Source organism: Exophiala aquamarina (assembly GCF_000709125.1).
Source record: "Exophiala aquamarina CBS 119918 chromosome Unknown aczIA-supercont1.6, whole genome shotgun sequence".
NCBI lineage: Eukaryota > Fungi > Ascomycota > Eurotiomycetes > Chaetothyriales > Herpotrichiellaceae > Exophiala > Exophiala aquamarina.
Window position 1 is genome coordinate 1 of NW_013550582.1, and position 13,346 is coordinate 13,346.

At 48.2% G+C, this 13,346-nt stretch overlaps 3 protein-coding genes across 3 annotated transcripts; 2 read left to right on the forward strand and 1 right to left on the reverse strand.

Annotated features, from left to right (window-relative positions):
* Positions 1–7,356: 7,356 nt before the first annotated feature.
* On the forward strand, positions 7,357–8,382 carry A1O9_07429 (uncharacterized protein; the record flags this gene model as incomplete). The annotated part of the gene is made up of 1 exon (XM_013402985.1): positions 7,357–8,382. The coding sequence occupies one exon, from the start codon at positions 7,357–7,359 to the stop codon at positions 8,380–8,382; it is 1,026 nt and encodes a 341-aa protein (XP_013258439.1).
* Positions 8,383–8,589: 207 nt separating this feature from the next.
* Positions 8,590–9,823, reverse strand: A1O9_07430 (uncharacterized protein; the record flags this gene model as incomplete). The annotated part of the gene is made up of 3 exons (XM_013402986.1): positions 8,590–9,005; positions 9,059–9,197; positions 9,269–9,823. 3 exons carry the CDS (start codon positions 9,821–9,823, stop codon positions 8,590–8,592), a joined length of 1,110 nt encoding a protein of 369 aa, XP_013258440.1.
* A 1,447-nt stretch (positions 9,824–11,270) lies between these two features.
* A1O9_07431 (uncharacterized protein) lies at positions 11,271–13,011 on the forward strand (the record flags this gene model as incomplete). The annotated part of the gene is made up of 7 exons (XM_013402987.1): positions 11,271–11,411; positions 11,470–11,918; positions 11,994–12,278; positions 12,338–12,368; positions 12,430–12,493; positions 12,562–12,630; positions 12,710–13,011. The coding sequence occupies 7 exons, from the start codon at positions 11,271–11,273 to the stop codon at positions 13,009–13,011; spliced, it is 1,341 nt and encodes a 446-aa protein (XP_013258441.1).
* Positions 13,012–13,346: the final 335 nt, after the last annotated feature.

Genomic DNA, 13,346 nt, shown 5'->3' on the forward strand with positions numbered 1-13,346 from the left:
GAAAATTAATACTTTATAGCTAAGCTTATTTAAAGACTAACTTCTAAGTACTAAAAGTAAGATAAATTTTCTCCTTCTATACTAACTTAATATTTACTATTTTCTATATTATACTAGATTACTATAGACTAACTAGAGTACTAATATTAAGGGTTAAAGTTACCCGTCATTATAATATTTTATATACATTATAATATTCTATCTTTTATTTATAGCCCTATTAGGTTTTAGACCCTATCTTCTTATTTTTTAACCCGATTAAAAACCCATTAGGTTTTTAGCTATTTTAAAAACCTAATTAATTTAACCCTATTGGGTTGGGTTCCGGGTTTTCAACTAGGTTTAGCCTAACTCGTTGCGCAGCCTACGCTTAATTAAGGTAGAGGACGTAGTAAGGGTACTCTTTCGTACGTTCTATCGGTAATACGGTCTACTAGCGGCGATCGTTACGAATCGAGGCTCCTAGTTTATAGGAGCCCTTTAGATACGATTTTATAAACTATTAGGTATTATACGACGGTTATCGATAGCTTTTTACCTATAGATAGACGAATTAACGGAACGTATAAACTAGATAGTCGAGACGTACCTACGTACGTATATTAGAAGAGTATAGGATAATTAGGTAGGAGTACTCCTAATAGCCGAGCTAGCGATTAATAACCGCGACGCTTAGTTAACGAGAGTAAGCCCCTTCTTCCTTAGTTACGAATACTATATCGAGACGATTTAGCTAACGGACGTTATACGACTAATTACTACCCCTAGGAGCCCTATCGAATAAGGAGAAGAGATCGTACAACGGCTATAGAAGACGAGGGAATAGGCCTAAATATTAATAGTAGTTACCTAGTAGGAGTAAGAAGAAGCTATAAACCGTACGAGGTAATAAGTAGTATAGTTTCGGATTAGCGATAAGGTTTAGCTTAATCTCTAAAATATACGTACGACTCGATAGTTAAAGAAACTAGACTAGAAGAACGCTAAGTATATAGTATTAGAACCTATCGGTACTTATAGCTATCGGCTAGATACTCTACCGAATATCTATAACGTCTTCTACGCCGACCTTCTACGTACGGCCGCGACGGACCCTCTAGAGTCGTAAATACGAGACGACGAGTAACCGGAACTAATTCGCGTAAATAAAGAGGATAAGTTCGGCGTCGAGAGAATCCTAGACGAACGTACGATACGTCGTAGCCGAGGCACTCGAACTAAAGTACTAGTTAAATAGTTAGGGTACGTATAGCTAATATAGGAACCGCGCTCGGCCCTTAAGGATATAACCGCTTTAGAGTTATACGAAGCTTCTACGCTAAACGAGAATAGCTTCGGACGAGGGGAGAGGGGTAATATTACGGGTTAAACCTATAGGATATCTTAGTAAGAACTAGCGACGTCTAGATTCGACCGTATAGTTATATAGCCGAACGATATTACGTAATATTAATAGATATCTTGGCGAGCGACGCTAAGACTAAACTAGCGATGCCTAGATTCGACCGTATAGTTATATAGCCGGACGATATTACGTAATACTAATAGTTACTTAGGATATCGGGCGACCCACCTTAGGAGATTATATCTCCCTATAGACAGCGGCAGGACTTCTTTCTCTCTTCCCTTTAGCTTAACGTCCTTGTTAGATAGGTCCTATAGTAGTTAAATAAGCTCCTATTGAAACCCTTACATCTAATTCGAGATAATCCTATATTAGATATTTAATACTAATTAAGTAGTAGTTAAAGTATTATAATCCGAGCTATAAGTAGTTCTAACTAAGGTAGGGTTCCTTAATAGAGTAGGTATTAAAGTATTAACTAAGATAATAAAGGAAATACTTATTCGTCGGACTATATCCTAAAATATAGGTATAGGATTACTAACGAAGTTAACTACGAATAGTCCTATCTAGGGTAATAAGCGTATATATATAATATTAGTGGCTCCTCTAGATCTTATAGCTCCCCCTAGATCTCCCGAGATCCTACGAGATCTAAGGGATCTAGCCTTACCTAGTCACCTAACTTAGCCTCGTTCTCCATCGACTAACTTCCTTCCTTGGGCGGGTGCCTTAATTCCCTTGGTAACCCTTTAAGTGACCTAGTTCGTAATACTTGTGTGTTCTACTAGCTTATGGATTACGTTATAAGTTATATTACTCTAAATATTAGGTCTACTAGAAGTAGACTATATAGGGTTTATATATAAACCGGCTACTATAGTGTTAAGACTAAGCGATACCCTATTAACGCCTAGTTACGTAATTAGGCTTATATAAGCTAGGATCACGTGGTATCCATTAGGCAAGGCTATACTTAAGCCTTACGGAAGATTCTATAAAACGCCATTCTATTCTATAGGATTAGAAATCACTCAACTTGATTTCTAAGCATCCTAGGAGTTAACTCGTATTTACGAATGCTCGGCAATTACTCTCGTACTTACGAGATATTATGACGGAGCCTACGCCTATATAAAACAGGCCTATACTCCTTTACTTAGATAGATCTTAAGTCATTCAATAAGATAGGAAGCGACTATATATTCTACTCCTTCTTTCTACGGTCTTTAGCTACTTCCACAATAGATCCTAAACCTTGTCCCCCGGACATATAGTAACTTTAAATACTTAAAGGCGATATACTATAGATTATTTTCTAAGGAAGCTTAGGGAACTAGTAAGCTAAAAGGTATTATATACTCTCCGCTAAAGGTTAGTATACTAAATACCTATAGTATAACTACTAACTACCTTAACGCTTCTTAAGGATAAGAAGCTTAGGGGGGGGGGGGAGATAATTATTATAAATAGCTAAGTACACTACTATATAGATACCTAATACTTCCCGCTAAGCCTATTAGGTGCGAGGAGCTTATCTCTTGTATACTTCCCGCATAAGAGACTCTTCCTTCTCTTATACTTCGAGTCTACTTAGTTAGGACGAATAGTCAAGGAATGGCCTAATCCCTGGCTATTATTGAATCGCTACACTCTACCTATTCACCTAGGTCTATTCCTAATAGGTGTTGACGATTAATTCAGTTTCACCGAGGTTGCGGGTTCTCGATAGATACCTTGCCGTGCTCAGCCCCCCAAACCCTCTAAACCCCCTAACCCCCCCCAGCCGCCGCAGTCGTCTTAACCGGAGTCGTCGTCCTCGTCTTCTGAACCGGACTCGCCGCCTGCTGTCGATTGCCGTGAGGTGGACATTGTTAGAACGGCGAACAGAATCTCGGAGAGTTTGAAGGAGAATACAGCACTACTCGAGCCTTCCAAAGTGTCCGACCCGTTCCCTGACGCGGTCAAGCTCTACTAATGCGCCAATCTCTTATATCAGCGTGCGGAACTATTAGGGGATCTGTCCAAGCGGTTGAAGTATAGCCTTAAACTCACAGCAGGGACCATTCACCATTTCCACCCTCGGTGGGAAGGAAAGGCCTTAACTGCGGAAGAGGTCGTCGACATCGAAACGGGATGCCGGCCTCAGCTGAGGCGTTGGGAGGGCCGATCGTCTATCTTGAACTCGGCCGTCGCCGCTCTGATACCGCAACGGGGGCGGAGTGCCTTCCGAATCTATGAGGCCGCGATCCGTAAGTGAACCCTGGACTGCTCCTTCCTATATAGCGAACACTAAGGTGGAAAAGGGATCGAACTTGGCATATCTCTTCTAGTAGAAGCGCCGATAGAGAAATAGAAGGAATTCGGGCGGAGGATTGCTGAGAAGGTTACCTGGCCCGAAGAGTCTATATACGAGGCGACGAAAGTTAAAGTTATATACGATCCGGTATTCGCGGCGAGCCAGATCAGCGGAAGAGTGTAAGACCGATTATTGTTTTTCGAGTTTCCAGGTTTAGACGTCACTAACGAAAACACAGTTTCGAAGAGTTTCGAGAGAAACTCTATATACTACTGTATAATATCCACTAGTTATTTCTAGCGCCCCCGTCTATAGACCAGACAACTCTAGATTTATTCCAGTCGGTGAGGATTCATCTTACAATCCCGGATCTGATACTAATACTAGATAATTCTCGATCTTCATCGGTCACGGGTGATTCTAAGAATTCTGGCGAGACTTCTACCTCCCGCTCGGTCTCGATTCAAAGCCCGGACGACTCGGAAGTTGGCGCCTCACCTTAAGACGAGACTCGACCAGGAGAAGAAAAGCGCGGGTGTAAAGACGAGCAGGGTGGCAGTCGAGTACGCCCGAGAATTTAAAGGGTAAATATATCTCATTAATTAAATAAAAGCCCGCTATAGCAGGCTGCGGCCCAAGGTAAATTCTCTAGCATAAGTATCATTATTATTATTATATACTAATAATTCTAGTGTCCGGTATATAAGGAATTCATTATCCTATTCTTAACAGCCCTAACTCTTTCAACATCAATCACCTTAATGGATAGGATCTACCCTTGTAGGATGTTAATATCGACGACTTTATTTAGTTTCCGGCGGATGGGATGGCGGTTCCCCCTCATTAATAGAATATATTACTAGGTCCAAAGAAGATCCGACCCAAACAGGTTGATCAAACATTTCCACTTTGCCGATGTTCAAAGGCTGTCCCGTCTCAGACTCTAAATCCGATCTGGTGGGAATCGCGGAGCCGTTGAACTGTATCGGGAGGAACTGGCCTCGGGGCGCATTTTTCGTCAGTCTGATTCGTCCCTCGTCTACCCGGAAGATAACTGCCCGATAAGCATCCCAGCCCTACCACACAGATTAGTAACTTCGTCGGGAGCGTAGGTGAGATCAAGCAGACAAGGGTCTCGCAAAGCGGCTTTAGTATGTTATATTGTTTATTATCCACGCAAACCTGAAGCCTTTTGTTGACCCTCCTGAAATTCGTTCCCTCCAAGGCTAGCCATTCTCTTAACGAGGCAATGGCAGCGGGTTACGAAGGCACAGTTTCCTCGCTTATGTTAGCCGCTGTCGTTTCACGGATCGGATATAACCATATATTTAGTGGAGCGCGGTTAGAAAATTATAGCAAGGTAGGGTCGAAAGGGTGTTGTCACGTGTGGGTACGGGGAATCACTAAGCCCCTTACCTGCTCTTAAAGTTTTCGGAGGTCTTGCAGACTGTCGGTGCAAGGTGGAGAAAAGGTTTTATAGACATGGAGATACTAAGAAGCGGGCTTTACATACGTTGCAAGCTATACTCAAGCCAGACTTAACATTATATAATTCGTAATTAAGTGTAGCTTTATAAGCACTCTATATAGTTAAGACTTCTTCGCGATCCAAAGAATCATAAATAAATGAGGCCACTCGTCCGGATCCTGCCCAGGAATGGCGGCCGACCACCTTTGATCCGCATAGGACTGAGTGGAGAATGATTGTTTTGACCGCCGCACGAATCGTTTACTCTTTAATTACTGAAGGCAATAATGCTGCTACTGCTCAGCATTACCCGCTCCGCTAGCAGGTGGCAAGGATTATTATTACGAGGGCGACGGCTGCCGCGGGCACTCAGCCCGGAGCCAGCCAAGGTGAGTAATAGAGATCTCATGTCGTACGCATACCATGAACGATACATACTGACGTATTTCTCCAGACAACCCGATTGTGCTGGACAAAGACCACCCAGTTAATATCCCCGACGCTGCTGCCTCTGACGACAAAAAAACCACCCTCGAAGTCACGGACCCGACTCCTGCCATCAGTCTCTCTCCGGCTTTGTCTAAAGGATTTACCGAGCCAGACACAGAGGATGGAAAGGATACTCCAGAGGGCCTGGCGAAGTACAACACGCATGACCCTGTAGGCGACGAGAAAGAAGGAGGAAGCAACATATCACACAAGGACGACGTTTTCCACACTCGTACTCTCCCAGAGGCGATGGCAGTGACGAGTGCAGTGACAATGGCATAGGTTCAGATACACCAGCATCTGTTGGCCAAATCCACGACGTCTTTGCCGAATTTGAGGAGAACTTCAGCGTGACTGGGCGGAAGCAGAAGACGGTGGTTGCGACTCTGCGTGACTGCGCAGATCGTGATGTGACAGCAGGCTCTATCCCAGGCCCTGTTATTCAGGGAGAGCCTCGGTCAGCTGCGGACGACAGCGCCGCGGGCATAGATGCTAGGTCCCAGTGCGTTCCCCCCTTGGCTAGTGACTATCACTCGAGTGAGTTCTATATCGGCGCTGTTGAGTCTCATCCTGGTTCTGACATATTGAATCACAGAAAATGCTAGTGCCTTCACAGAACCTCGGCCATCACCGCCTCCCATGGTCACGCATGACGCTACTCGACCTGACCTTGGCTTATCAAGATGAGTAAAAAGTGCTCGGGGCTCACGTGCGCCTCGCCCCGACCACGCCGCTCTTACAGCGACTCAGCTTCCCTCTCACCTTCGCACTGATCTCACACGCCTCGTTCACCTCGCTCACCTTCTTCCTCACCCTTCATCCTCCACCGCATGCAGCGCCAACGAAGGACCCAGAATCCATAGTACGCCAAACAGAACTATCGCATTGGCCGCCTCAATAGGCTTCAGGACTAACTTCTAGGCATAGCTGAGAGGATGCCTCTGTGGTCGAGATCAAGCAGCTCAAGACGCAGCTTTAGGAGTTGGCTCTCCCGGTCAGGGCGTTGAACCTGGAGGCGGGAGAAAAATGAGGGTTCTTGTTGAATTGAGCAGTTGTCAGACATGTAAGAATGTGTATTGTGTGCCACCAACAGAGTTGGCGACTTGACTATCGCTATATACAATCTCAGGCCGGCGATAGCACCGCCGATAGCGCCGCAAATGGCCCCAACAACAGGCAGACACACAGGCAACAGCGCTGTCTAGCTGTCCAAGGCGTTCTCTGGCGATATCTAACCGTATCGGGCGAGGCTGTGCAAGGCTGACTTTGTATAGGCGACGGCGAGGATGAAATGACTGAGACAGTGGCGTATGTGGCGTTCAACAGTTCTCTTGAATGGCAACCCTCGGTATACACAGTACGTTGGACTGCAAGGCAGTCTTTCTGGAAATGATCGGAAGTGAACTGACGGCGATTGTTCAACCAGCGTATCTGGGGGCGTCCTGCTACCATCTATCTATCCACAATACTATGCGGTACCTACGGCCATGCGATGTTGCCAACACAGTCTTCAAGAGCCTTTTTTCTCAGTGAAGATTTCAAATTTGACCAGTTCCGAGCCTGCAGGTATATCACAGCATCAATAAGAACACTCGGAAATTCCCACCGGAACCTGATTTCTAAGCACGAATTGTTTTCAGCATGAACCTCATCAGGACGAACCAACATATACCATGACTAGCTCTTGTGACGACCCCGTCATGCTGAAACGGACGCACCACCGATAGTGGCCTAGAATCTTTTTGTTGACGGAAAATGTCGCGTAAAACAGCCTTCATCACCGGCGCCAACGGCTTCATCGGCAGCACTGTCGCCAAAGCCTTCTCCCAGCGAGGATGGCTGACATACGGACTGATGCGCAGCGACCGCAGCGCCATGGACCTCAGAAGAGACGAAGTCATCCCCATCATCGGCACCGCAGGCGATGTTGCCTCCTTCATGTCAATTCTCCCTGCGATCGACGTTATCATCACCTGCGACGAAGATCTCTCCAACTACATCGCCCACCACCAAGCTCGGCTCTCCATGACCAAACAGCTTTGCAAGCACTCCATGGCCCAAAGGGGCGGTGCAAAACCACTCGTCATATTTAGCAGTGGGTGCAAAGACTACGGCACCACGCCTTTGCACGGAGAAGCCGATCTAGAGGCACATACCGAGACGAGCCCGCTCAATCCACCCGATCTCCTGCGTCCACGAACAGAAGCCGCACTGGACATGCTCATCAACCACACCGGGGACTTTGACTGTGTGGTGACTCGCCCAACAACCCTCTACGGCCGCTCGGGCAGTCATTACACGTATTTTTTCTCGCTGGCCGAGCAGGCCAAGCAGGAATGGGGCGGCGTCCTGGATCTCCCCGCGAACCCGAATTCTATTCTTCATGGAACTCACGTCGATGACGTCGCTGCCGCCTACCTCGCTCTAGCCACGGCACCGCGCCATCTGGTAGCCGGCCAGACGTTCAACATCTCCGCCCACCAGTACGAAACACTCGCCCAAATTGCTCGCGCCATCGAAAAATCCCACGGCATCACCGTTACATACCGCGCCCGGAGGCCCTCGGATGACGAAACATTTGGTCTGTACGTGACGGCGCTGTTCAACTTTTCGCAGTGGGTCGGGTCGCAGAAGATTAGGGAGGATTTGGGCTGGAGGGACGAGAAGCCACTGTTTTCCCAGGGGTATGAGGTGTTTAGGGCAGCTTGGGATGCTGCGAGGGTGAGGGATCCGGAACAGGTTGCTCGAGTTATGGGGAGGAAGGACCCGGGGAGGTTATAGCAGAGTAGAAGGAAAGTAAAATTGCTTTGGGAACTTGCGTGAGGAGCGGCGTTTGTGGGATACCTTTGATCGGCTTGAAAGTGGAGAGATTTTCTATTCGGAAGTCTCTGCAAGCATCAGTCAGCGATCTTAAAGCTGAATTGCGCCAAAGCTCAGGATCCAAGTCGTGGGGATGGTACTCTCATGTTATAAGTTTCGAATGAAAAACTACGAATCTATCAATCTAGTAATCAGCTTCCCAGTATTCCCACCTTCGAATAACTTCATCCACGTCTGTGGTATATCCGCGAATCGCGTATCGATGACAGTCTCATTGCCGTCCTGAATTATGAGGTTGCCTTTCTTCCATTCGTCCACCAGAATGCCCTGGACTTCTGGCAGGTGGTCGAGCCAATCCACGTTGATGAAGCCCAGGATCTTGACCCGCATCATGATGACCTCCTGGATTGCACCTGTCAGTCTTCCCTCAGGTTCGCAAAATATGGTGACGCTCACATAAAAGTTCTTTAGGCCGACGATGTCGGCATCTCGGTTGTAGTTTGAGATGGTACCACAGGCGGCGATGCGGCCGAATTTGTTCATTCGCTTCAGCATCAAGTCCAGGATCGTTCCGCCCACATTGTCTTGGCGGACTTATCAGCCAGGAGGAATATCAGTATTCCCAGGAGAAACGTACCGAAGAAAACGTCCACGAACTGAGGTGTAGCCTGAACGAGATCGTCCCAAAACGTTGCGGTCTTGTAGTTCAGGCACAGATCTGCTCCTAGACTTTCCACCCATTTGCATTTTTCATCTGTGCCTGCGAAGCCGATTATCTGCGTGTATGGTATGGTGAACAAAAAGGGTCCATGGGCCAAAACAGAAAAGGCACTGTCGGCAACCTTACCTTTGCACAGCCGAGAACTCTTTTAGCAATCTGGACCACCATGCTGCCAACAGCGCCTGCCGCAGCGCTGACGACAAGAACATGGGATTTTTCAAGGTGTACGATCTGCGTGAGCGCGTAATACGCCGTGAAACCAGGCAAACCCAGTGCTCCGAGGAAATGAGTCTCTCGGAGCCCGGCGGGAGGTTTTATCGGCGTCAGATCCCGGGCGTTGTGGACCGAAAATTCCGACCATCCTGTTCTCGCTAGAACCAGAGTGTCGAGAATCAAGTCGGCGCTTCTCGACTCCACTACCCGCCCAAGTCCCAGGGCGCGCATTGGATCGCCTGGTTCGAGCGGTGGAAGGTAGGATCGCTGCGGTTCACTAAGAGGAGATATCCATGATCGCTGCGCAGGGTCGTTGCTGATGTATACGGTCTTGAGCAAGACTTGGCCTTCCTCAAGCGTGGGAAGGGATGCCGTCGTCAACTCGAAGGTGGATGCCTCTCCGGACATGACGGGGGTGCCGAAAGGTTTGTCTCGTAGAATCCATTGCTTTGTGGTTTGAACGGCCATGGTGCTACGGTAATTTTCTCCTTCTCACGCTTTCGAAAGGGGTTGCAAGCTGCCTTTGAATCGCTTTCTAAAAAAAAATTTAAAAAAATGACTTCAAGCGGACGGTCGTCTTCGGTCGTTTCAGCCATTCCCCCCCTTTCCACTTGGAAGAGTCGAACGAAGCCCATTAATCCGTCGACAATCAGTTGACATGTCCGAACGGACGACGTACTGCCGCTTGTCCGCTTGAGACTCGCGCGGCAACAAGGTATTGTTTGTCTGACAGATATCCGCATACGTCGACGCGTGTGAAGTATCGGAAAGTCGGGTTCGATGCAACTGTGGAAGTGTCTTTCCGGATTTCCCACCGGAAAGGTGACTGACTGCTCCTTCACCTTCCCACCGGATCGCGAAGGTTTCATGGTCATTCAGTGGGCGACAGCTGATCAAACTTTCGAGCTTCATTCAATGGCTTATTCCGTGCAAGTCGAACGGGTGTCTGATGGGTACAGTGGTGAGCAGGTTGCGTAGGTTCCGTGATAAAATCGCGTATAGATATTTCCTTTTCTTGGCCCCGCCAGATCCCGCGTCTCCTCCTTGTTGTGTCCACCCCATCCGTCAACCTACTTTCTTTACCAGTCGATCTGATCTAGACCAAGGTCCTGCATACACCAAACTCCAGAGCCTGATCACTTCACACGTATTAATACCCATAGAAACGAGTGGCTTGCAGCCGCGGCATATCGCATGATCTCTGCCGATTGGGTTGCTGGCCACAGCCACTTCAATGAATACCAATTGGCCACCATGAGCGTAATCGCCGGCAGTCTGGGGTCTGGGGTAAAGCTGGGTTCGAGTTGTCGGAAATCTTGAGCTGTTAAACCGGTGGAATCTCGACACAATCTCGAGCCTTGGACGCAATGACCGTTGCGAGCTATATCATCCTCAATGGGTCTTGAGAAGGAGCACCCCAAGAGAAATCATCACTGTAGAGATCTACTCGAATTCAAAGTGATATCAATCTCGCGATATTACTTCCAAGTTGTACAACCACCCGGCGAGTCGCAAAGATGTCGTTCCAACTCCGCGGCAAATCGCTGAGAGTTCTTGTTACTGTCACCTGCAGTATCGCCTTCGTTCTGTTCGGATGTATGGGTCTCCTTCCAGCAGAGACTTTGCCACACTGACGCAAGTCCGCACAGATGATCAAGGCGTCATGGGCGGCGTTCTAGGTGGAGAGCCATTCATCAAGCAGTTCAACAATCCTTCAGTCAGTGAGCAGCCGTTTCAACGGCATTTTCAACCGTTCTGACCTGTATGAGGCGTTGAAACAAGGCATTATTACTGGCTTGTACAATGTCGGATGCCTCCTCGGGTCGCTACTCGCGTTCCTGCTGAGTGAGCGACTGGGCAGAAAGCGATCAATTGTGGGGACATATCGAAGTTGAGCGCAAAACCCCTGCTAACAATGCATTCGAAGCTTGCCGGTGCACTGGTCTCCTTGATCGGTGCCATCCTTCAGGCCACGTCAAAGAAGATAGCTCAGATAATCGTCGCCAGAATAGTCACGGGTCTCGGTGTCGGCATCATGACAGCTAACGTCCCAATCGTAAGCCGGCATCCCTCCCTCCAAAATCATTTCGACTAACAGCCTCCCTCTTCTATAGTGGCAATCAGAGATATCCCAGCCCACCAATCGAGGCATCCTTCTAACCATCCAAAGCGCCAACATTAATTCTGGATTTGTATTATCTACCTGGATCACCTTCGGCACTGCGTATGTCACCCGCAGCCAATTTCAATGGATCTTCCCAATCGCCTTGCAGGTCATCTTCCCAATATATTTGTTGGCTACAGTTCCGTACCTCGTTGAGTCTCCTCGATGGATTGCACGTCACCGTTCGCTGGCTGAGGCCACTCAGGTGATTGCGCGCATCTGGGATCTCCCTGAGGATCATGAAGACGTCATGCGAACGAGGTACGAGATTGAGATGGCCATGGAAGCCGAAAAGTCCGGCTCCTTCTGGGATCTGTTCATGAATGGCGGGCAACAGAATCTTCGACGCATGTTGCTGGGAGTGGCGGCACTCAGCATGCAGCAGTTGACAGGCATCAAGTATGTTTTGCGTGCCGTCCCCATCAAAGCCCCTCAAGGTCTTGTTCAACGCCTTACTGACTGCTATCGTGGCAGCTCCGTCGCCTATTATGTCCCAGTCATCCTAAAGGAGTACGTTGGCTTGAGCAACGTTGTTGCACACATTGCTGCAGCGGCTGGCTCGACTCAGTGCCTCTGCTTCTCTTTCACACCAGTTCTTTTCATCGAGAAGGTTGGTCGTAGAAAGTGCTTGCTGTTTGGTGCCGCCGCCATGTCGGTCACCATGATCTTGATTTGTATCGGGTTCAACATTCACACCCACGGCGGTGCGATCATGGTAACGATAATGTACTTCGTCTTTTACGACGCCTTCACCACGACGTAAGTCTATCAAAATCCTTTTTCGTTTGCGATAGCGGCTGACACTGAGCTTGCCGTAGGTATCTGAACGTCCCCTGGATGTATGCTCCGGTGAGTGGCGCGAGCCTGGCACAGCGTCTCGCTTAAGACGTTTACTAACCGCAAGACTCAGGAAATCAACTCTCTGAAAATGAGGTCACAAGGTATGGCCCTGGCCTCGACTTGCAACTGGCTCCGTAAGAAAACCCCCAAACAAACAGACGTCGTTCATGCCGTGTCCGAGTGTCCGCTGATCACCCTCTAGTCAACGGCATCATTGTAACAGTCACGCCCATCGGTCTCCGAAACCTAGGCTGGAAGTTTTACATCGTCTGTAAGTTATCCCGCAAACACGGAAATCTGCGTCGCATGACCAATGGAGATGGGCTCACACGAGACAAATTGTCATACAGGGGCCGTCATCAACGCCTCCTTCTTCCCAATCGTGTATTTCCTCTTTCCTGAAACAGGAGGCCGTAGCCTTGAGGAGATCGGCCATATTTTTGCGGGGAAGGGCCAAGGATGGAGCGGATTTACACAAGGTGTGCGTGAGAGTACGAAAAAGCCACTCAGGATCGAAAGAATGGGTGCTGAAGGCGTGGGAGCGCTAGCAGGCAAGGAAAATGAGGTGGTTATGATGGCTGTGGAAGAACGAGAGGAGAAAGAATTCGCTACCGCAGCGAATGTTGAAGATGTAGGGCGAAAGTTCAGTTGAAGAGGAGAAGGGGGCAGACATTGAAGAGAGAGGGGTATCGAATCCGTTTGCTGTCCGGCCGGTGTGGGCTCGCTGATAGTGGAGGCTAGCCTGGAAGTAAGGACTTGTAGCTAGCTATGTAACGGCTGAGACAGATCAAGCCAAATGGCCAAGGAATCTGCCACAATTTCTAAGAGTGGATTGTGCGCGAAAGATCATTGGTCAGGCCGAGACGAGTGAACGGGAGGCAATCAGAGAATAGAGCTAATCCGCATCTCAGAGACGGGCTTGATCCAAACCCGCCGTAACACCGCTTGTTCATGACCTACAGTAAAGCCCGATATTGACGCCAGCCA